The sequence below is a fragment of the Octopus sinensis genome, linkage group LG20 (genome assembly GCF_006345805.1).
Source record: "Octopus sinensis linkage group LG20, ASM634580v1, whole genome shotgun sequence".
In the NCBI taxonomy this organism is placed as follows: Eukaryota; Metazoa; Mollusca; class Cephalopoda; order Octopoda; family Octopodidae; genus Octopus; species Octopus sinensis.
Window position 1 is genome coordinate 9,565,462 of NC_043016.1, and position 24,609 is coordinate 9,590,070.

A 24,609-nucleotide genomic window follows, 5' to 3' on the forward strand; every position below is an offset into this window, starting at 1 on the left:
AGACCAAATGATGCCTGCTACATGCAAGCCATGGAAAAAGTCATGAAGAACTTATAATGTGGGTCAAATGTTATGGGTGATTCATGCTCATTAGAGATATGATTATACTCTTTTACTTATTTCCTTTTTTAATTGGTCAAGAGGAAGGGCCTACTAGTGCATCAGTGATTGCATTCCTTCATAATAAGTAATACTGTTGTTGGTTTCCCCACCAAGTCTTTCTAAAGGTACAGGGCAACCAATTCTTAGAGCAGGGTGGAATTCAACCTCAGTATTTTAGTGGTATTTTATCAACCCCAAAAGAATGAAAGGACAAAAAACTTCAGTAGGGTTTGAACTCAGAATGCAGAAAGCCAGATGAACCGGTGCAAAGTATTCATTCTATCCAACACTCTTATAATTCTGCTAGTTTGCCACTTGTTACAGGTACAACACGACAGAGATTTAGCAGCTATTTCTAGCAGATCAAGTACCCATGGAGAGGTTCTCTTCTTTGCTTGTGTCTCACATGAGTTTATTTAGGTCTATTAACTTGCTAAACAAATACACACACACACAGAGAAAAATACATTTTGAAAATAAGAATGCAAGAATAATATGACTTACTTGTTGAGTTGAAGAAATGCCTGACACATTTATCCATTGAAGCAATACTGGAAAATTATAAAAGAATAAAAGAATATGATTCAAAGTGTAAACTCATTAAAATGTTTAGTTATTCAGCTATATTTATGAATACAAATGATATAAACGTATGCAACATGCTCATACGTTTTATATAAAACAATAAACACTTCTTGTAGGTTCTCTTTTCTTTTATACACTGATCTACTTCCTTTTTTATTTATTTCCTTTTTTAATTGGTCAAGAGGAAGGGCCTATGGCATGTAGCTTTCATAGGCTTTCCGATACTAACAAGATGGACAAGGTCAGTATTTCACTTGAACAGCTGTAATTTGATGGCTGCAGGTAAAAGAAACATGGGCAAAGAAGACAATTACAGAATAATAATGCACCCCGGAGAAAGAGCAACTGTAAGAAGTAGCTAGTACAGTGAAGTACATGGGAGTGGAGATACTACAAGGTGGTGCTGAAAATTTCCTGGCTTTGGATAAAAGAAAATAGAGGAGGATCAGTTAATTATAATTTCATTCAACGTATTCCCCTCTCAGATTCACACACTTATTCTAGAAGCCCTTCAGCTTTTCTAAGCCCTGTAAAAGAACTCGGACGATTGGACCTCCAACCAGGCCTTTTCACAATACCCTTGAAGCCAGTAACTTTTCAACACCATCTCACATATATATGTATATATATATTGGCCTGCTCACTTAACCAGTGGGGGGGGGGCATCATTTGAAGGCTAAAACAATGAGAAGTGCATTGTGACCAGCGATGTGTAGCAACATCTGATAGCCTGGTTGGTCACAGTGATCACAGTGATATGTATATACATATATATAATCATCATCGTTTAACGTCCGTTTTCCATGCTAGCATGGGTTGGACGGTTTTGACTGAGTGCTGGCAACCAGATGGCTGCACCAGGCTCCAGTCTTGATCTGGCAGAGTTTCTACAGCTGGATGCCCTTCCTAATGCCAACCACTCCGAGAGTGTAGTGGGTGCTTTTTACGTGCTTTTTACACATACATATGTATACATAAAAGGATGCTGAAAAGTTCCTGGCTTTGGGTAAAAGAAAATACAGAAAGATCAGTTAATTATGATTTTATTCAACATATTCCCCTCTCAGATTCCCATACTTATTGCTGTGGTCCTTCAGTTTTTCTAAGCCCTGTAAAAGAACTCAAAAGGTTAGGCTTCCAACCAGGCCTTTCATGATACCCTTAAAGCAAGGAACTTTTCAGCACCCATTTCATGACAAAAGGAGGAGAGACATATGAATCAAGTCCCTGAATGGAGATGGTGTGAATTCATCCACCAGCTAACTGTAAGAAACAGAAGCTACTGTAATAACAATAAAAAGTGGAAGGTGATAAGACAGCATGGTGGTGAACAACAGGATATAGAGTGCAGATGACTAACTTCATGTAACTGTTATTAGCTTAATTCGATCAATAAGCACATGGTCTACCAAATCCACTCACAAGCCTTTGGTTGGTCTGAGGCTATAGTAGAAGACACTTGCCCAAGGTGCCATGCGGTAGGACTGAACCCGGGACCATGTGGTTCCGAAGCAAGCTTCTTACCACACAGCGATACCTGTGTCTATATATTCACAGACACACACAAACACATGACAGGCTTCTTTCATTTTCCATTTACCTGATCCACTCACAAGGTTTTAATCAGCCCAGAGGTATAGTAAAAGACATTTGTCCCAGGTGCCAACCATTGGGACTGAACCCAATTCCACATGGTTGAGAAGCAAGCTTCTTAGCCTCATAGTCATGCCTGTCCGAAACAGAACTAATTATTTTTTCAGTCTAATTTTTTTTACTCTCCTAGAACATCATTCCCAGGGATTCTATATCCAACTGTCCTCACTTGTACTTGTGGAGTTCATAAGCCTTATTCAGGTAACTCAAATCATCTTGCATTACTATTTAGCCATTTAGCCCTAGGTTGACCTTGACCAAAAGCATTCAAACTATGACAATTCCTGTCTTTATTTTCTGGAATAGTGTATGCCGAACACTACATCACACAAGGAGCCCCTTTTTAAGAGCTTATTTAAAGCTAAACAACACCAGCAATGAAGGATGAACAACCAAATCATACAAGCCAATGAAGGAGCCTCAACATGGTTACACAGCCCACTAGAAATAGCAACCAGCTCCCCCTTCAAACCACACTATACTATTTTGAAAGAAAGAACACCATATATAATGTGCAGTTAATTTCCTGTACATAAGAAAAACAGAGGATGGTCACAGCTAAATTACCTTTAATCATAGGTTTGCTTGATCAATACTGACCTGTGGTTAAACAACTACAAAGATATAAACAACTAGAAGAAATCAAAAAGGCTTGAATTTCCTGTGTTGAGCAACTGTAAATGCGTATTGTAGTACTCCTGCACCGAAGAAGGTTTTGTTGTTGCATGACAATGCACACCCACACACGGCTATCTATGAAATTCCTATTTTTTATGATTTTTTGACTGCTGTGTCACCATTTTTCGGTGTATTTCAACCAGAAAAATGTTCACTTAAAGAGAATAACAAGCTACATAATGCAAAATTTTTACTTTTCAAAAATTCCAATTCTAAAGGGTTGAAACAAACCTGAGCAACGCCGGGTGATACTGCTAGTACATTGAAAAAAAAACAAGAGTGTGTATAATTTTTGACTCTCCCTCGTATATTCCGCACCTGGAACGTACACCAGGTATGTTGCAGGAATACTCACTTTTGCAAGCTGAGTGGACTTGAGCAATGTGAAACGAAGTGTTTGTTCAAGAATACAACACACCGCCTGATCAAAGAATCAAAGCCACAATCTTACAATCATGAGTTCAACACCTTAGCCACTAAGTCACACACCTTCTGCTAACTATAGTGTTAGAGTTTAGCTTCAAAGAAGTAACACCTGAGCAAACCTATGATCAAAGGAATTCCAGTCATGACCATCTGATCTGCATTCGTTGGTACAGTGTACCTTAAGGCAGTAAATTGGCAGAGTCATAAGGGCATTGTAAACAATTCCTTGTGATATATGTTGTAGTTCTCTGCATTTTGAGGTGTGACTTTACCTTTCATTCCTTGGGTGGGAGAGGTCAATTTAGAAGGCAATTTTTTTCTTTTGTTCCTTCTTTTTCTCTCTTTTTCTATTTCTCTCTCTATTTCCCTCTCTCTGAATCAGTTACATTACACTGTCAAATGACACATGGAAGTCACTAAAAGCATTACATTCTTCAGAAATGGGAGATGGTTTCAGCATGGAACCATACAGGAATAGACCAATGTTAGGAAGACGTGAACATCTGAGCCTATATTGCCTTTTCAGTAGTGAGCTTGGCACTTTGAAGAAACCATAGGTGGGAGCAATCCACAGTATGAACATAGTCTTTTGCTCTCTTCTCTATAGCTTCAGTTCAAGAAAAAACATTAACTACATTGATTCCAGTAGACTAGAAGAAAATTTCCCTTTCTCCAGACCAAATGAATAAGGGAAAAATAAATTAAAATAAACATTTGTTGTATCTTCGGAAGGTCATTATGCCAATAATTGCTACAAACAATGGTTCAATTTCACTTTTCATAATTCATCAACTGGTTAACCTTTAGTACACTGTAGGTGCATCATGTCACCATATGAGGTTTCTCCCTTGTAGTAACAAGACAGTGGCAGGGGAAACAACTCTAGAGAAAATGCAATGTGGTAAAGGTTAATTATCTAACCAACATACTTCTTATTTGATTAGTTATTCAGTTAATCAAACAATCAGTTGTGTTTGCCAAAAATCCTTTTGTTGCCTTTTGCAACCTCTTACAACAAAATACACATCAATACACAAGCTCATTCCAGAAAACATGCAAATCAAATACAAAAACGAAATGAATAAAAAATTTGTGTTCTCAGAATTCATTTTGCCAATTATTTTGGTGTTTACAACATCTTAATGAAAATGCTTTACAGCTCTTAAGTTCCAAGTCCAGAATTCATCCTACCTAGAGGATCTTGTCCTTTTATTCTTCTCCTAGAAATCTGATACAATTAAACACCAGTGAGATACTGACAGCCTCTTTAATACTCCTTTTGAAATTATTATTTTGATGCCATCAGCATAGCTTAAATAGGTACAAAATCAGAATAGCAATACAAATGACATAAATAGTTTCTATTCTTCCATTCAAACCATTTTCTTTTCTCCATTTCTCTTTCTTCAGTTCACCAGTCTAAGCTATCAAATCGATGATTCATCACAAAAAAAAAAAAAATAGACAGAAAAGAAAAAATACATAATAAATCTCATTACCTTCCACACAATGTTTCGGTGCCAGCCAGGACAGCTCTGTTGTGCTTTATTTCAACCTTCTGTGGACCAATTGTGTGTAAACCAGGAGGTAGTCCCATTGCTGGAACAGCATCAGTGACTATCACAAGTCCTGAACAATGAGAAATACATACAGATATATTTAAAAGTCTGTGCATGTATGTGTATATAAGAGAGTGTGTATGTGTGTGTGTGTATATATAAGAGTGTGTGTGTATATAAGAGTGTGTGTGTATATAAGAGTGTGTGTGTATATAAGAGTGTGTGTGTATATAAGAGTGTGTGTGTATATAAGAGTGTGTGTGTGTGTATATAAGAGTGTGTGTGTGTGCATATAAAAGTGTATGAGTGTGTGCATGTATATATATATGTTAAGGCGCGTGGCTTATGGTTAGGGGCATTCGGCTCATGATCGTAAGGTCAGGAGTTCAATTCCTGACAGCATGTTGTGTCCTTGAGCAATACACTTTATTTCAAGTTGCTCCAGTTCACTCAGCTGGCTAAAATGAGTTCTCCAGTATTTCAAAGGGGCAAGCCTTGTCACACACAGTGCTACACTGAATCTCCAAGAAATCCATTAAGTGTACACATGTCCATGGAATGCTCAGCCACTTAAACGTTAATTTCACGAGCAAGCTGTACCGTTGATCGTATCAGCTGGACTCTCGTTGTCACAACTGGCGGAGTGCTCCTATACTATATATATTATATATATATATATATTATATATATATATATATATAATATATATATATATATATTTATATTTATATATATATATATATATACACACACATACACACACATCATTTATATCTTTATCATCATTTAATGATGGTATGGGTTGGACAGCTTGACAGGAGCTGGTAAGGCCAGGAACTGCAACAGGTTCCATTTATGTTTTGGCAGGTTTTCTATGGTTGGATACCCCTGCTAAAGCCAACCACTTTGCATAGTATATGGGCACTAGCATAGCGGGGGTGGAGGGGAGCAGTCTTCCCCGTGCATCACTTTTAAAGGGGAGGTACTTTTAGGTCTGCTGTAGACAATGTGTTTTTTGTGGGATCCATGGGTGACAAACAGAAGGGCCAGCCCAGGTGGCACACACTCTAGCTACGCTACTGTATAAAGGGTACTTTTTACAAGGCACCAGCACTTTTTATGTGGCACCAACACGCATGCACACACCCAGGGCTGGCCATCACTAAGCCCCTGCAGTTGTAGGGGGCCTCCATGGTTGAGGGGAGCATGCCCTTGCTTACCCCCAACCTCAGTTTCTAGACATGAGTGGTCCTGAGACCAAGGTCTCTGCCATGATTTTTAAGAAATATGGTGGAAAACTATCTCAGGAAGGCAGCGACACTACTCCTTGAGACCCCTTTCCGAGACTCCCTACCAGAATGGGTTAGATGAATATATTCTTGAGGAACTGTCATATATGACTGTCAGTTCAAACCCACCATACAGTAGACAGAGGAAATAACACCACCACTTGCAGCTGATGTATTTTATCAGAAGCACAAATGTAAACACACACAAAAGGCAATATGGAGGGCATCTGACCATAGGAAATCTGCCTCGACAAATACTGTCTGACCCATGCAAGTATGGAAGGAAAAAAGGACATTAATAATGATGATGATGATATAGATATGTCCAATAGACACAGCCACATACACAATGGGTTTCTTTCAGTTTCCATCTACCAAATCCACTCACAAGGCTTTGGTTAGCTTTGACCTATAGTAGTAGACACTTGCCCAAGTTGTCATGAATTGAAACAGGGACCAAGACTGCATGATAAGGGCACAAACATTTCAAACACACAGCCATCCCAGTGTTTTGTGTGTGTATGTGAGTGCACATATATTTTTACACACATTGTAGATACATAACATAAATGTATGTATACAAATATATGGTAACATATGCAAAATTTAGACATAAATATAAACATACACACATGTACACATACAAAGTTGATCTTTATAATGCCATATGATGTTTTTTTTTCTCTTTCAAATGTCTACTTTTGGTCTTATGTTTAGAAGTGGCAGAAGTCTTGATAGGAAAACTTCAAAACCTTGAAGAATTTTAATCGGATGAATCAGCCCCAATATTGATTTTTTTTTTAAAGTCTGGTACTTATACTATCAGCTTCTTTCAGTGAACTGCTAATTGGCGGGGACATAAACAAACCAACAATGGCTGTCAAGCGGTGGTGGGGACAAACATTGATACAAAAGACACAGATACACACATCGTTGCTATTATGCAAAAGTATCATAAGTCCAAAATATTGCTCTTTCAGAAAACAAAAAAATAGTTTCACCATTCCATAGCAAAACCATTGTACAACTTTTGACAATTTTTGATATCTTGGCATCTGAAGTAGCTGGAGATACGATAGTTTGACCAAAAGAACCAGCAAAAATAAAAATTGGAAAAACTAAATTTGGCCTAATTTGGACATACATAATAGCAACGATTTATATACAACAGGCTTCTTTCACTTTCCATCTACCAGAACCATCACGAGGCTTTCGTAGGTCCAAAGCTGCAGTAGAAGACACTTCCCCAAGGTACCAAACAGTGAGACTGAACCCAGAACCATGTGGTTGGAAGACAAACTTCTTACCACGCAGCCATGCTTGTACCTATATATCAAGATTCAGGGTCCCTTCAAGACATTCTTCCTGTTCCACAGTACATTTACAGGAACAAAACTGGTGAGTGAAACACTCCCTGCTCCCTTAACCTTTTCATTACCAACCTGGCTGAAACAGGCTCTGGCTCTGTAGTACAAATGTCTTGCTTTCATAAGGTTTTAAATAAAATCTTTCCCCAAACCTTAGTCACAATTCATGTTCCTGACACTAGCTTTAATGATAACTAAGTTATTTTACTAAATTCTTTGTTATATTTAAAGTAATTGAGAGAAACACAGAGCATCTCAAAATAAATACAGTAACGAAAGGGTTAATATTTTCATCCAATGAAATCATTTCCACAAATAAATGCATCCACAAACAAACATTAACAATGTACTTTTAATTCATTTTGTTGGAAAGAAAGTTTAGATCAAACAATATAATAAAGCAATAAAAAATAACATTAAATTTTTATAACTGAATAAGCTGAAGTAAATGCTGTTGTTTTGTCTTGTGTCTGCCCTGATAGAGAAGGTCAAGGGCTGACACAGGGGTATGCACAAGCGCATTAAGTGATATTCCCTAGCCTGATGATTAAACTTTGTGAAGCACTGTTAATGGTGTTGCTGTGAATGTGATGTTTATTTTTTATTATTTCAGTGATGATATTAATGTGTGAAAGATGACCATGAGACATATGTGGGAGGGGGTAAGGGGGGAGAGAGGGAGGCAGAGAGGGAGGCAGAGAGGGTGGCAGAGAGGGAGGCAGAGAGGGAGGCAGAGAGGGAGGCAGAGAGGGAGGCAGAGAGGGAGGCAGAGAGGGAGGCAGAGAGGGAGGCAGAGAGGGAGGCAGAGAGGGAGGCAGAGAGGGAGGCAGAGAGGGAGGCAGAGAGGGAGGCAGAGAGGGAGAGTGAAAGGAGACAGGGAGGGAGAGTGAAAAGAGACAGGGAGGGAGAGTGAAAGGAGACAGGGAGGGAGAGTGAAAGGAGACAGGGAGGGAGAGTGAAAGGAGACAGGGAGGGAGAGTGAAAGGAGACAGGGAGGGAGAGTGAAAGGAGACAGGGAGGGAGAGTGAAAGGAGACAGGGAGGGAGAGTGAAAGGAGACAGGGAGGGAGAGTGAAAGGAGATAGAGAAGGAGAGAAAGAGAAAAAGAAAGAGAAACAGAGAGGAGGCAAAAGACAGAAAGTGAGAGAGAGATGTAGAAACATAGACATATAGACAGAATTGTATGAACATTGACAGAGCATATTATTTTACCTCTATTAGCATTAATTTGAGATTTATCAGTTTCAAATCATTTTTTTTTAAATAACACATTGGCAACAGGCCTCAACAAATGTTCAACCAATGAAAGTGTGGAAAGGTGAATGTTAAAATAATGATAAATATAATGAATGGAAAAAAAAGGTACTGAAGATTGGGATATCTATATATATATAAAACTGTAGTTGTGTGAGTGTCTGTCTCCTACGATTTAGATTCCAAACTCCTCCCACATTTTGCGGTGCAGTTTAACCAAAACCGGGTATCTTATAGTCGTGATTCATATCAAGCCCTTCTGGGTATTAACACGCGTCTACGATGAGTCTACGATTTAAAAAATAATTTACCATCATTTTTTTCCATTTTAATGAATTTTTCGCTATTATATAAGGGAAGTAACTCTCTAAAAATGTCTACGATGAGTCTACGATTTTTAAAAAAATTTACCATCATTTTTTTCCATTTTAATGCATTTTTTTCGCTATTATATAAGGGAAGTAACTCTCTAAAAATGTCTATGATGAGTCAACGATTTTTAAAAAAATTTACCATAATTTTTTTTTCCATTTTTAATGCATTTTTTGCTATTTTTTGGCTATAACTCTCTAAAAATGCTTATATAGTTATTTCCCTTACAAACCCGAGCAACGCCGGGCGATACTGCTAGTAAATATATATATACTTTATTATTAAAGCTGTAAAAAAACATCACAAAAAACTGCTACTCAGAGTTTCACATTCCCATCCGTTGGACAGTTTTGATTGAGAATCTCAATCAAAGCTGTCCACAATGAATGGGAACATGAAACTGAGTAGCAGTTATTTTGTGATTTGTTTTTTTTTATTTTTGCAAATAAAGCATATTACTCTACCTTCAGTATTCAAGTACTATTTTCCCACCTTGTTTCGCGTGGTGCGTGCGTGAGAGAGAGCGTGAGAGAGAGAGAGAGAGAGAGAGTCATTATCATCATGTAATGTCCTCTTTCCATGCTAGTATGGGTTGGATGGTTTGACAGGAGCTGGCCAGGCAGGTGACTACTCCAGACTTCTGTGTCTGTTTTGATATGGTTTTTACATCTGGATGTCCTTCCTAACACCAACCACCCAGCAGAATGGACTTAGTGCTTATTATGTGACACAAACACAGGTGAAGTCAGTTTTGGCAAGGTTTTTACAGCTTGATGCCCTTCCTAATACCAACCACTCTACAGAATGAACTGAGTGCTTTTTATGTGACACCAGCAATGGTGAGGTCAGTTTTGGCATGGTTTTTACAGCTGGATACCCTTCCAAATGCCAACCACTTTACAGTATGGACTGGATGCTTTTTACGTGGCACCAGCACTGGCAGGGTCATTAAGTAAACTGCAAGTCAAAAATCTTTTGAGAAAAAAATTCTTTAAAGGAGGTGCAAGGTCACTCACCTGGAAAGAGAGCAAGAGATCAGGAATGAGGACAGAAACAGGTGTGCTGCTGTAAAGGTGTACACACACACACACACACACATTAAACAGTATACATATATAAACACTCATGCCCCCATACCATCAGTAATCCTAGGGGTAAGTGAAGGCATATTGGGTACCTACCCAGGGGACTCAATTCTTATCTATGTTGTGGCCTGCTCTCAAATATATACTGTAAGCCCTAGTGCCTTGATTCGTGGAGGGGAAGGACTCATGAGTGTAAGGGCCTTATTCTGACCACAACATTATGGTAGTTAACCAATTCCAACCACTGCAACAGATTTAGAAGAACAATGGAATATGTTTGAAAGTACTTTAACCCAAAGTGCAAGGAGCATAATCAGGCAGAGAAGAGGGACACAACAGGGAAGATATGATTTTATTTGAAGAATTTTAATAAATATCAATCAGACCCAGCTTCAGGAGTGTATTAATTTGAATCTCATCATCATCATCATCATTTGACGTCCGCTTTCCATGCTAGCATGGGTTGGACGGTTCGACCGGGGTCTGGTAAGCCATGGAGGCTGCACCAGGCTCTAGTCTGATTTGGCAGTGTTTCTACAGCTGGATGCCCTTCCTAACGCCAACCACTCCATGAGTGTAGTCAGTGCTTTTTACGTGCCACCGGCACAGGTGCGACTGCTTTACCTTTTATAGTTCATTTGGGAGAGAGAGAGAGGGGGAGAGAGAGACAGACAGATAGACAGACAGACAGAGACAAATAGGCAGGCTAACAGAGAGGTGGGGGGTGGATTCTCCTTAGAAAACTGGAAAATCTAGAACTCTGAGACAATTCTTGTCCCATGTTTGCTAGATAATTGGTCTGTCACTGAAACTAAATTACTAATGTATTTATTTTTCTGCTGTTTCAATTCTTATACAAGTATGTGCACCTGATGATGAGCAGATCACCATCTGAAACAAAGTCATCAGCAATTACTCTTTACTCTTTTACTTGTTTCAGTCATTTGACTGCGGCCATGCCGGAGCACCGCCTTAAATCGAGCAACTCGACCCCGGGACTTATTCTTTTGTAAGCCCAGTCTCTTTTGCCGAACCGCTAAGAAACGGGGACATAAACACACCAACATCGGTTGTCAAGCAATGCTAGGGAGACAATCACAGACACGCAAACACACACACGCATATATATATATATATACATATATACGACGGGCTTCTTTCAGTTTCCGTCTACCAAATCCACTCACAAGGCTTTGGTCGGCCAGAGGCTATAGCAGAAGACACTTGCCCAAGGTGCCACGCAGTGGGACTGAACCCGAAACAAGCTACTTACCACACAGCCACTCCTGCGCCTAAATCCTAAATGCTTTGAGTAAGACGTGTGATGAGCTGCTCAAACCATAGAGAGAGAGACAACTTCTTCAAAGTCAGTTTACTCCTCGCCAGTCGCTATGACATGCAGAAACATTCAGTTTTATAAACACAGCATATTTAGAGTCTGTTAACAAGTTCAAACATGCCTTCAATATGTAAATATGTTTTGGACATACTTATACTGCCAGAAACTGAACTGATTTACATTTAGGGTAGCATTAGGGTGCTGAGGGTCTCGGAGAAAGACACAGAACATATTCATGTCCTAACTACCATCAAAATAACTGACATGTTATTTTAATCCTTTCTAATGCTCTAATGCAAATGCAATCAGCAAATTTCTTTACCTTTAATCAGGTCATTACCTGTTACCTTAAAACTGTCAAACAAATATATTCTGAGTTTGTTTTTTTTTTGTTTTTTTTTGGGCAGGGGGTGGGATGAGAATTAAGCAATTGGATACAGTCATCTATTTAGAAAAATCTGAAATACATTATTCAACCATTTCTAATTAATTACTGACAATTATTTATTAATTTCTACGAGTTTATTTGATTTGCCTTTCTCGTTAATTATTGTAGCAAGATTTTGAACATGCAAGTGTGGGCTGTGTAGTACAACCACATGGTTCCAGGTTCAGTCCCACTTGATGGCATCTTGGGTAGGTGTCTTATACTATAGCCTCGGGACAACCAAAGCCTTGTGAATATATTTGGTAGATGGAAACTGAAGGAAACCCATTGTATCAGGTCTTTAAGAATGAAATGTCCGATTTTGAACTGAAAGCTAGTTTGCTTTATCTCTACAAAAAGCAATGCAGTTAAACAAAATATGCACTAAATTATCAACACAATTTTGCCATTTTATTGGTAGCTTATTTATGCCAGCAGCGAAGAATTCTGGAGAGCAAGTGGTAATGAAATCACAAAAGGCTGTTTTTGCATCATTCGAGTATAGTCAATACCAGTGCTGCCTAACTGGTTCCCGTGTCAGTGGCATGTAAAAAGCACCATTTGAGCATGGTCAATGCCAGTACTGCCTGACTGGCCCCCATGCCTGTGGCACATAAGAAGCACCCACTACACTCACTACAAGTGGTTGGCATTAGGAAGGACATCCAGCTGTAGAAACCTTGTCAGAGCAGATTGGAGCCTGGTACAGAGCAGATTGGAGCCTTCTGGATTGCCAGTCCACAGTCAAACCATGCCAGCATGGAAAGCAGACGTTAAACAATGATGATGATATATATATATATATATATAAAGGCGGCGAGCTGGTAGAAACGTTAGCACGCCGGGCGAGATTCGTAGCCGTATTTCGTCTGTCGTTACGTTCCGAGTTCAAATTCCGCCGAGGTCGACTTTGCCTTTCATCCTTTCGGGGTCGATAAATTAAGTACCAGTTACGCACTGGGGTCGATGTAGTCGACTTAATCCCTTTGTCTGTCCTTGTTTGTCCCCTCTGTGTTTAGCCCCTTGTGGGTAGTAAAGAAATATATATATATATATATATATATAAAACAAGCTCCTTTCAGTTGTCCTTTACCAAATCTACTCAAGACTTTGGTTAACCCAGGGCTACAGAAGAAGACACTTGCCCAAGGTGCTACACAAGGAGTCTGAACCTGAAGCCTGGTGATTGTGAAGCAAGCTTCTTACCACACAGCCATACCTGCACCTATATTGTATCATGTGTACATATGTGAGAGTGTGTGTGTGTTGTGTGTGTGTGTGTGTGTGTGTGTGTGTGTGTGTGTGTGTGTATACAAACATATGTATATAAGGTCATGACTTGCTAAATTTTAATAGGATAATGAACAACCAGTCAAAGTGGCAGTTTGTATCCTGTTACCAGAGCTATTTTATGCCTATAACCAACTAAATCTCAAAGAACCAGTTCACCTTGCTATAAATAGGTAATGCAAAATTGTAACAACTCACCACAATAAACAACATCTGTTGCTATGTTGCAGAACCCCAGTTTACTCTGACCAAGAAAACCAATATAATCAAAGACACTCCAGCAATAACCATCCAATCATTTTAAGGTGTCCTATTTTTTAGAACAGTAGGGCATGATAGAAGGAAGATTTGACTGCTATTTCTGACTAATCAAGCAACAATATAGAATCTTCCTTGTATCAAAGATTGGTCAGATGGTTTTTGTTGTTTAGCTCCAGGTCAGCCCCAATCAAATAGACTTCAGATTACTCTGTCAATTATAATGCTTGTTTATCCATGTTGTTTTGAATTAAATCTGCATTATCTCACGGTTTTAATATTTTGATGGTGTGGTTATTTTTAGAATAACATTTTCAGGTACATGTGACAGGCCAAACCTGGCCAGTTTGAACACTAGACAGGTAGAATATTTTGACCAAATGTGGTAGGTGTGCATGCTAAAGCATTAAGAAGTGTAAGACTACATCATCTAATACAGTTCTATATTTAAGAGATGAGGAATTACGTACATTATTTACATTATTTACATTTGACGGATATTTGTCCTCATCTTGTTTGTTTTTAACACTTTTCGGCTGATATACCCTACAGCCTACATCAGGTGTCTTGGGGAAATTTCGAACCTAGGTTTTCATTTCTAAATTATTTTTCGATGTTATTATTATTATTACTGTCTGGAATCGAACTCAGAATCTTGGGGTAAGTAGCCCGTGCTCTTAACCACTATGCCATATGCCCGTGGGCGTATGGCAAGATCGATTCCAGGCAATAACCTGAATAATAATAACAACAACATCAAAAAATACCTTAGGAATGATAACCCAAAAGACAAATGTAATGCTTATTTATTCCCAGTGTCTGGAATTAATCATGCATTATCTCAAAGCTATGAGATTGCAATGATGTAATTATTTATGTTTAGAATAACATTGAAGGATAGGTGTTTGAACATAGAGCAAGGTAGAATATTTGGGCCCGATATGGCCAGTTTAAATGTTAAAAGGTTAAGACATCATGGAGTAATTTAAGAGAGATTCAGTTGTTTGTGGCATTATTAAGGTTTGCTCATTGGCTGATAATTATCTCTTATTATAAATCAGGGATATTTGAGTCTGATGATATGACTCAATAGGATAAGGCATTTAGTTGAATTTTCTTTTTTAACATAGCTAGAGAAATTTCATACTATGCCAATAATTGGATATTAGCTCTGACCTTCTAATAAGAATGAAAGTCCAATGCGTCATGCACACACAGTAATGATGACAGCAGTTTCTTCATGTCCAAAGATCATGAGAAAGAGCAAGACATCTTCAAGTGACCTTGTAAACTGATCCTTGACGGTTGTCTCTGCCTGCACTTAGCAGTTTTGAAGTCAGTCAGTCAGTCTGCACCATCTAATCTCACTCTTTAGACCTGGAGGTCTGACCACATTGGTTCAGAGGTTCAACACGGCTGTGGTGACCAGCATTGGAGGGGCCTTTGCCAAGGTAAATTAACTTATTGGCGAGCTGGCAGAATGCTTAGTGGTATTTCATCAGAACGTAAAGACAGATGAAATACCACTAAGCATTTTGCCCTGCTGTAGAAACCTTGCCAGATGATATTGGAGCCTGGTGCAGCCTCCTCGTTTGCCAGTCCTCAGTCAAACCATCCAACCCATGCCAGCATGGAAAGCAGACATTAAATGATGATGATAATATAGATATGAAGGGCTTCTTTCAGTTTCCATAAACAAAATTTGGTAGGCCCAAGGCTATATTAGAAGACACTTGCCCAGAGTGTCACACAATGGGACTGAACCCAGAACCACATGGTTGGGAAGCAAGCTTCTAACCACACAGCCATACCTGTATATATATATATTTATTATGTATAGACCAAGCTGATACACTGTGACATTTGAAAATGGTGCTATAAGACTAACACAAGAAATGAAAATCTTAGAAAGACAATGTTACCTTTGGGGTGGACTCTGTAAGCAATCCTTAAAGCTGCTGGATGTGTATGAATTCCATCACTTATTAGTCCATAGTATATGGTACGGTTATCTGGAATTTTCTCACTCGTCAATAGTCCTACCAAATGGGGATCACGGTGATGGAACTGCAATATACCAAACAAGAGAGAATGAGTAAGGCTTTTTTAGTATCACAAGGAGACGGTCATTAGTGAATGAAATGAGCAAAATATTAGGATTGTTAAATGTATTACATCATAGAACAGCACTTGAAAAATTTAGGGACCGAATAGATTATTTGTATATATAAAAGGCAGGATATATATATGTGTGTGTGTGTGTGTGTGTGTGTGTGTGTGTGTGTGTACGTGAATGTAATTTATGCATGTCCATAAATTAGCTCACATGTCGCTCCAATTTTAGGAGGACATTCGTTATGACCCTAGCTGTATTTTCGTCAACTTATTTTTCCCAGAGGCACCAACGAATAGCAGTAAAAATTAATTTTCAACCAAAACTTAACAATTTTGAGTAGGAGAAATCACCATTGTTTGCAAACGGGAATTAAGTCCCTTTCTGGCAACGAGTAAGTTTTTCTTAAGCCTTTTGTTGTCTTTTTTCCATCAAGGAAAAAAGTGTTTTGTTGATATACAGACAACACACACAAACATGTATTTATACAAAAAATATGTATGCAATAGGTGTACATACGTTCATATGTGTATGTGTGTTGCCCATATATATATATATATATATATATATATATATATATATATAAACTAATTTCAACAGATTTCACCCAAATTTGACATCGATGTTACTTAGTTTGGTTTGAAATAAAGAACTTGATTAGCTTAATAATCATAACTTAATCCCAGGCAAAGTCCAGTTAGACTGCTAGTAACAGATTATAACACCAGGATTTTTTTTTACCTTTATACAAAGAACAAGAGTTGCAGACTTGCTTTTTTATTTTTACTCTTCAAGTCCTGGGTTAACTCTGATCAAGCAGAAATGGTCAAAAGCTTATTGCTTTTGTAGCCCTTTTCACTGCCATGGTCGCCATCCACCTCCTTTCTTGCCATCCACCTCCCTCCCTGCCACCCGATTCCCTCCTTGTTCGTCACCTCCCTTTCTACTGTCCACCATCTCACTCCCACCTTATCTGCCATCCACCTCCCCTCCCTGCTGTTCACCATCCTCCTCCCTGTCATAGCCATCTACCTCCCAACTGTTGTCATCGTTATTGCCACTGATTGGTGTTATGACAGTTTTATGTCTGTTTTCCATCATGGCATGATATTGGAGAGGACAATATCGCTTCCCACTCTTTTTTTAAAAATGATATTATAGCACCATATATATTCTGATATAAGAATAGGTACAACATATCTGTGCTGAATATGAGGTGATTAAAAAAAAAAATGAAGGGCAGCATTTTGCCATAAAACAATTCACAACTATGAAGTTTCAAGTTTGATCCCACAGATTGAAGCTTTGGACAAGTGTCTTCCACTGAAGCCTCGTTGACCAATGTCCTGCAAATAAAATTTCGTTGACAGAAAATATACAAAATCTCATCAAATGTATATGTGTGTGTGTGCATATTCACACTGTCACTGCTTGGACACTGGTGACATTTGTTTATACCTTGAATAAACAATAGATCCAATAGCTTGCAGTTCAAAAGACCTGAAGAATAAAGTAGCTTATTTGTAAAAGCAAATGTTGGTGACAGGGAGAGCATCCAGCCACAGAATACTGCCTCAAGAAGACTTGTCCAGTCTTTGCTAACATAGACAAACCACATGTAAAAATTATACTATAAACATGATAAATATTGAATTCAAACTTTGGCACAAGGCCAGCAATTTAGAGAGTGGGTAAGTCAATTACATCAACCCCATTTAGTCTAATAATGGGGGCATACAAGCCCTTGACAGAAAAAAGTAGGCTTTCCTGTACACATGGGATATGAATCCACATCCCTTTGTTCCCACACATACAGGAAAGCCTACTTTTTTCTGTTGAGGGCTTACTTGTTCCATTATTAGAGTATTTTCCTTAGTCATTTGCTTGGTGATTGCTATAAGCTTTAAACTTATAAAAAAATACCATTATTATTATTTACAGAATTATTGTAGTGGTGATAATAACAGTAGTTATGTTTAAGTGACTGTTATCTTTGCATAGCTTCAGGATCTATGGCACTATAGCAGGAATATAGCTAAGTTATCAAAAGGATGAAAGGTAAAGTCAACCTCAATGGAATTTGAACTCTGAATGTAAAGACAGACAAAATGCTAATGGTTCTGTCAGCTCACTGTCTTAAATAAACGACATTAATGTTAATTTCTCTTAGCGGTACAGAATCCCAAATTTGATTGAATTTAGTCCAGTATATTACTGGGAGCTGGCAGAAACGTTAGCACGCTGGGCGAAATGTTTAGCGGTATTTTATCTGCCGTTACGTTCTGAGTTCAAATTCCACCGAGGTCAACTTTACCTTTCATCCTTTTGGGGTCGATATATTAAATACCAGTTATGCACTGGGGTCGATGTAATCAACTTAATCCCTTTGTCTGTCTGTCTTTGTCCCCTCTGTGTTTAGCCCCTTGTGGGCAATAAAGAAATATGAGAGATGAAAGACAAAAATTATCAGAAAAAATTGTACAGAAGCCCATAAGATGATTGTACATTTTCTTAGATACCAGGCTTAATCTGCCATCCAGTTAAACACCAGCCCCTGGTCTGAAGTCATCATCATCATCATTGCTTAACGTCTACTTTCCATACTAGCATGGGTTGGATGGTTTGACATGGAGCTGGCTAGCAAAGAGCTGTCCAGACTCCAACTGTCTGTTGTGGTATGGTTTCTATGGCTTGATGCTTTTCCTAACACCAACCACTTTACAGGGTGTGCCAGATGCTTTTTACATATTACCAGCACAGGTGTGTTTACACAGCTGTGTTAATACAGCACTAGCAACAATGCTTTTTATGTGGCACCAGCAAAGACAAGCCTCTGTTTGTGGAAGACTGATTTTACTTAGCTTGGTAAAAAAAAAAATCCATTTTGCTGCAAGATTCTTGTGCTCTCTCCCACTGATCTCAGAGACTCTGAAAACAAGGTCATCAGTGCTACTATTCTTCCCATAAGTCTTGGAGATGAAGAGAAGGATCATGGGTACAGCACTTCCTTCCACTAATGTTGGAAGGTTCTAAAATGGGTCATAAAGATTCTTCTGCTTACCAATCTTGAAAGCCCTGAATGGAGTTATGGGTACTGCCCTTTCTCCTACAAGTGACCCATAAAAAAAAAATTATGCATATTTGCCTTCAACACAATACAAAGAATGATATAGAAGCTCCCTGTAAAGTTGGACAAAGACGAGATAATAATACGAATACTAGTGATATAATTTTTTTTGGTTAACTTAGCTATATTCCTGCTATAGTGCCATAGATCCTGAAGCTATGGAAATTTTACCGAACATCAGACGTCTGTGGCATGGATGGATTTCTACTTGAGATACATCAAGAATGTTAATAAACTTTGAAAGACTAAAGGAAGATGTGATAAATAATTGATATAAACATGTTTATATGATATATCTAAAACAACTAAATCCATGACAACAAAGGTAACAGTCACTTAAACAGTAACTACCATTATTACCACCACCACCACCACCACCACCACTACAATAATAATTCTGTAAATAATAATAATAATGGTATTTTTTTATAAGTTTAAAGCTTATAGCAATCACCGTGCAAATGACTAAGGAAAATAGTCTAATAATGGGGCATATAAGCCCCTCAACACAAAAAAAGGAGGCTTTCCTGTACACGTGGGAATCGAACCCACATCCCTTTGTTAACACAATTAAGTGTGCTACTGATTACACCAGTGAACCAGCCTGCTCCTTTCTGTGAAATTTAAGAACTATATTAGTTCGTATCTGTTTTTACTGTTTTACTCTTTTACTTGTTTCAGTCATTTGACTGCGGCCATGCTGGAGCACCGCCTTTAGTCAAGCAAATCGACCCCAGGACTTATTCTTTGTAAGCCCAGTACTTATTCTATCGGTCTCTTTTGCCGAACCGCTAAGTGACGGGGACGTAAACACACCAGCATCGGTTGTCAAGCAATGCTAGGGGGACAAATACAGACACAAACACACACATATATATATATATATCATGCTAGCATGGAAAACGGACGCTAAATGATGATGATGATGATATATATATACATATATACGACAGGCTTCTTTCAGTTTCCGTCTACCAAATCCACTCACAAGTCATTGGTCGGCCCGGGGCTATAGCAGAAGACACTTGCCCAAGATGCCATGCAGTGGGACTGAACCCGGAACCATGTGGTTGGTTAGCAAGCTACTTACCACACAGCCACTCCTGTAAACAAACTTTGTGCTTTCAGTGCAAATGGTTTTGTTAAGCGGTGTTGAGATTTATAATCCTGTAAATAATAATAATGGTATTTTTTTAATAAGCTTAAAGCTTATAGCAATCACCAAGCAAATAACTAAGGAAAGTAATCTAATAATGGAACATGTAAGCCCTCAACAGAAAAAAGTAGGCTTTCCTGTATGCGTGGGAACAAAGGGATGTGGGTTCGTATCCCATGTGTACAGGAAAGCCTACTTTTTTCTGTCAAGGGCTTGTATGCCCCCATTATTAGACTATTTTCCTTAGTCATTGCATGGTGATTGCTATAAGCTTTAAGGTTATTAAAATAATACCATTATTATTATTATTTACAGAATTGTAAAGCTTGGCACTGCTTAACAAACAATTCGTACCAATAACAATAATGTAATTTCTTTGCCAGTGCTTGAACCCACAACTGTGTGTTCATAGCCCAACAGCTTTTCTACTTAATATCTGAACAACAATTGTCTACTTACAGGCAGCATGGCATTAAACAAATGGGTAATGAAGGAAGCACCATGTTGAACAGCAATTTCTCCTTGTACAAGATTGGCCATAGAATGGCCTAGAATAAAAAGAAAAATCAAAATAAAATAATGCTGTTACAATTTCGGTAGAGTCATGTTTAATAAATAATAAACACACATATTGCTATTAGTCTTTTTGTTTCATTTGGCACGTAAAAAGCACCATTCAAGCATGATCATTACCAGTGTCACCTTACTGACACTTCTGTCAGTAAGGTGACACTGGTAATGATCATGACACTTCTGCCGGTGGCACATGAAAAAACATTCAAGCTAGGTTGTTGCCAGTGCCGCTGGACTGGCTCCTGTGCAGGTGGCCCATAAAAAACACCATTTGGACATGGTCGTTGCCAGTACCGCCTGACTGGTGGTACGTAAAAAGCACCCACTACACTCTCAGAGTGGTTGACATTAGGAAGGGCATCCAGCTGTAGAAACTCAGCCAGATCAGACTGGAGCCTGGTGCAGCCATCTGGTTTGCCAGCCCTCAGTTAAATCGTCCAACCCATGCTAGCATGGAAAGCGGACGTTAAACGATGATGATGATGATGTTTTTGTTTTGTCTCTTCGTTATTTTGTGTTATGTTAACAATAGGTAAGACATTGACAAATTAATAATTAAATCAACAATGCATAGTTTATTTACAACTTCACCACCACCTAAATTATGGGCGCCGTTACTGGAGTTCACCCCATTGCACATGGCTTAGAGGTGAGGGTGTTCAGCTCATAGTTATAAGATCATGTGTTTGATTCCTGGCAGAGTGTTGTATCCTTGACCAAGACACTTTATTTCATGTTGCTCCAGTCCACTCAACTGACAAAAGTGAGCTGTACTTGTAATTCAAAGGGGCCAGCCTTGTCACATTCTGTGTCACACTGAATCTCCTTGAAAACTACATTAAGGATACACATGTCTGTGGAATACTCAGCCACTTGCATGTTAACTTCATGAGCAGGCTGTTCTGTTGATCAGATCAACTGGAACACTCATAAACCAATGGAGTGCCAGTTTTTTTACTTTTTTGGGGTGGGAGGGGTCACTCTGCAGCAAGCTTTTGGACACGGTCATCAGTTTAAGAGTAATTTTCTCCCACCAGTCTTGGTAAGCCCTGAAAAGACTCAAAAAGGCCCTGTCCTTCATTCTGCCAATTACAAAAGCATCGGAAAGAGTCATAGGCACTGTGCCCTCCCTACCATCATCATCACCAGAGTCCATCATCCAGCAGCAACCACAAGAGGATATTAATTGAGAGGACAGACATGTGTTTGATTTAAATAGCCATTGCTATAAGCATTCTACCCGTTTAATGTTCAAAATGGCCAGATTTGGCATCTCGCACCTATCTAGAATGTCATTGTAAAAATAAACAATCACATACTCTTTTACTTGTTTCAGTCATTTGACTGTGGCCGTGCTGGAGCACCACCTTTAGTCGAGCAAATCGCCCCCAGGACTTATTCTTTGTAAGCCTAGTACTTATTCTATTGGTCCCTTTTGCCGAACCGCTAAGTTACGGCAATGTAAACACACCAGCATCGGTTGTCAAGCAATGTTGGGGTGACAAACACAGACACACATATATACACATATACATATACACGACGGGCTTCTTTCAGTTTCCGTCTACCAAATCCACTCACAAGGCTTTGGTCGGCCCGAGGCTATAGTAGAAGACACTTGCCCAAGGTGCCACACAGTAGGACTGAACCCGGAACCATGTGGTTGGTAAACAAGCTACTTACCGCACAGCCACTCAAAGCTTTATGGTAATGGATGATTAATTTAAATCTATCATCATCATCATCATTTGATGTCCACTCTCCATGCGGGTATAGGTCAGATGATTTGACTGGAGCTGATGAGCCAGAGAAGTGCACCAGGTTCCAATCTGATTTGGCATGGTTTCTACAGCTGGGTGTCCTTCATAACACCAAGTACTCCAGGAGTTAAATGGGTGCTTTTACGTGCCACCGGCATGGGTGCCATTACACAACACCAACCACGACTATGATTTATGGGTGGGTGCCATTTACATGGCACCGCCAACAATCATGATTCATGGGTGCCAATTTATATGGCACCGACAATGACCATGAGTGCCATATACACGGTGCCATCAACAACCATGATTCCCGGGTGCCAATTTACATGGCACCGGAAACAACCACGAATCCCACTTTCATGGTGCCACCAACAACCATGATTCCCAGGTGCCAATTTATATGGCACCAGCAATGACCATGAATGCCATTTACACAGTGCCGTCAACAACCATGATTCCCGGGCGCCAATTCAAATGGCACCGGCAATGACCACGAGTCCTACTCCATGATTCCCTGGTGCCAATTTATATGGCACCAGCAATGACCATGAGTGCCATTTACATGGTGCCACCAACAACCATGATTCCCAGGTGCCAATTTACGCAGCACCATTGATGACCATGACTACAATGCACAGGTGCCATTTTCAACCACAACAATTCAACACAATGTGAATAAATATGCATTAATTCTGACAGAATAATGTGAATGCTAAAAGGCTGAATTCTAAGTTCACATCCCACCAAGCTCAAATTTTCCTTTCGTTCTTCTGGGGAAGTGGGAGATAAAATAATGCATCAGTCAAAATACTGAAGGCAATTTACTAGAGCGCAACCTCCCACAATTTTTAATCTTGAAATCTTTGTGACTTATGAATCATTATGAATACTATATTGTTTCGATATTCATGACATAATATATATGCCAACCATGCCAACATACAGTAGCTGTACAACCATGCAACAGCCATATGGCCATGTAACAACCATGCACAAAGCATGCACCCATGCACATAATCATGCAACACATACAAGGCATGAAGTACACACCACGCACCCAACCAGGTGCCAAACATGCAACCAGGCATTGGCCATGCACCAAGTATACTAAAGTATACAGGGTGGGCAAAAGTAGATACACAGTTGCTTCAGATGAGTGGAAAGTCCTTTTCATTTCTCCATTTGTTGTTGTTTTTTTTTTAAGACAAGATTTCTATAATTCTATGTTTTTAACTAATTCTTTCTCCAAGATGTATTTCAAAACATGTGTAGAAGAGTCAGCTTATGAATTGAAAATGAAGGACAACACTTTCAACACCTCTTATAAAATTTTTTTTTAATTCTTGTAAAGTCTAATATATTCTTTTGTAGTTTTATACCATCTTATAAATATTTATTTTGCAATAAAATACTTACTGTAAAGAGACTTTTTGAACACTGTATAATAAAATAATTATTTCTAATTTCAGATATTTTATTATATGGCAGGAAACTTAACCAATAACGAACAAAAGTGGCTCATCAAACAAATGTATACCTACTTTTCTCCACCTCTTTACAACCACAAACCGAGTGTACACCATGAACCGAACATACAACCCTAAAGCAACTATTTAATTCAACAATCCGATTCCATTCATCAATTTGGTTTTTTCAAAACATACCTAAAGAAACTGTAATTCCTCTTTGTGAGAGTTCTTTGATAACATGGCTTGAATTATCAAGCTCAGGTGCTAGAGTTATGATAGCAGCATCGTCGAGGTGTCCATAAACATTTAATACATCTTGTAGTCCGTTATGGAATGTTCTAAGGCACTGATTTAAGTGGGCTCCTTTCTTTTCCTCGTTGATAAACGGCCCTTCTAAATGAACTCCTAAAAATGAAACAGACGTAAAATTAAATTTTGACAATGAATTCAAAAGAAAAAAAGGGAATTCAATGATACCTATTCTTTTCCCTCACGACCACCACCAAAGAAAGGAAAATAGCTAAAGAGCTGAAGTGAAAAATTAATTCTGAAGACTAGCATTTTACTTCAGAGCTAGTGAAAGCTTCTATTCCCAACAGGTACTTAATTCTACAAGACTCAAATAAGATCCACAATAGAATATTACTCTTATATCTGCAACAATGACTGCGCCATATATACACACTAACATTCACATACAAATACATTCTTACAAACACACACAC

The 24,609-nt window shown here is 38.7% G+C and overlaps 1 protein-coding gene across 1 annotated transcript in view; it reads right to left on the reverse strand.

The window, feature by feature from the left end:
• The window catches only part of LOC115222672 (N-acetylglucosamine-6-phosphate deacetylase), a 70,520-nt gene that overhangs the window by 3,791 nt on the left and 42,120 nt on the right, over positions 1-24,609 (reverse strand). Inside the window, exons 5-9 of the mRNA XM_036511499.1 lie at positions 24,080-24,289; positions 20,539-20,627; positions 15,606-15,750; positions 4,944-5,073; positions 570-653 (exon numbers count right to left, since the gene is read on the reverse strand). Of these exons, the coding sequence (XP_036367392.1) occupies positions 570-653; positions 4,944-5,073; positions 15,606-15,750; positions 20,539-20,627; positions 24,080-24,289 (658 nt within the window). The remainder of the gene's footprint in view (positions 1-569; positions 654-4,943; positions 5,074-15,605; positions 15,751-20,538; positions 20,628-24,079; positions 24,290-24,609) is intronic.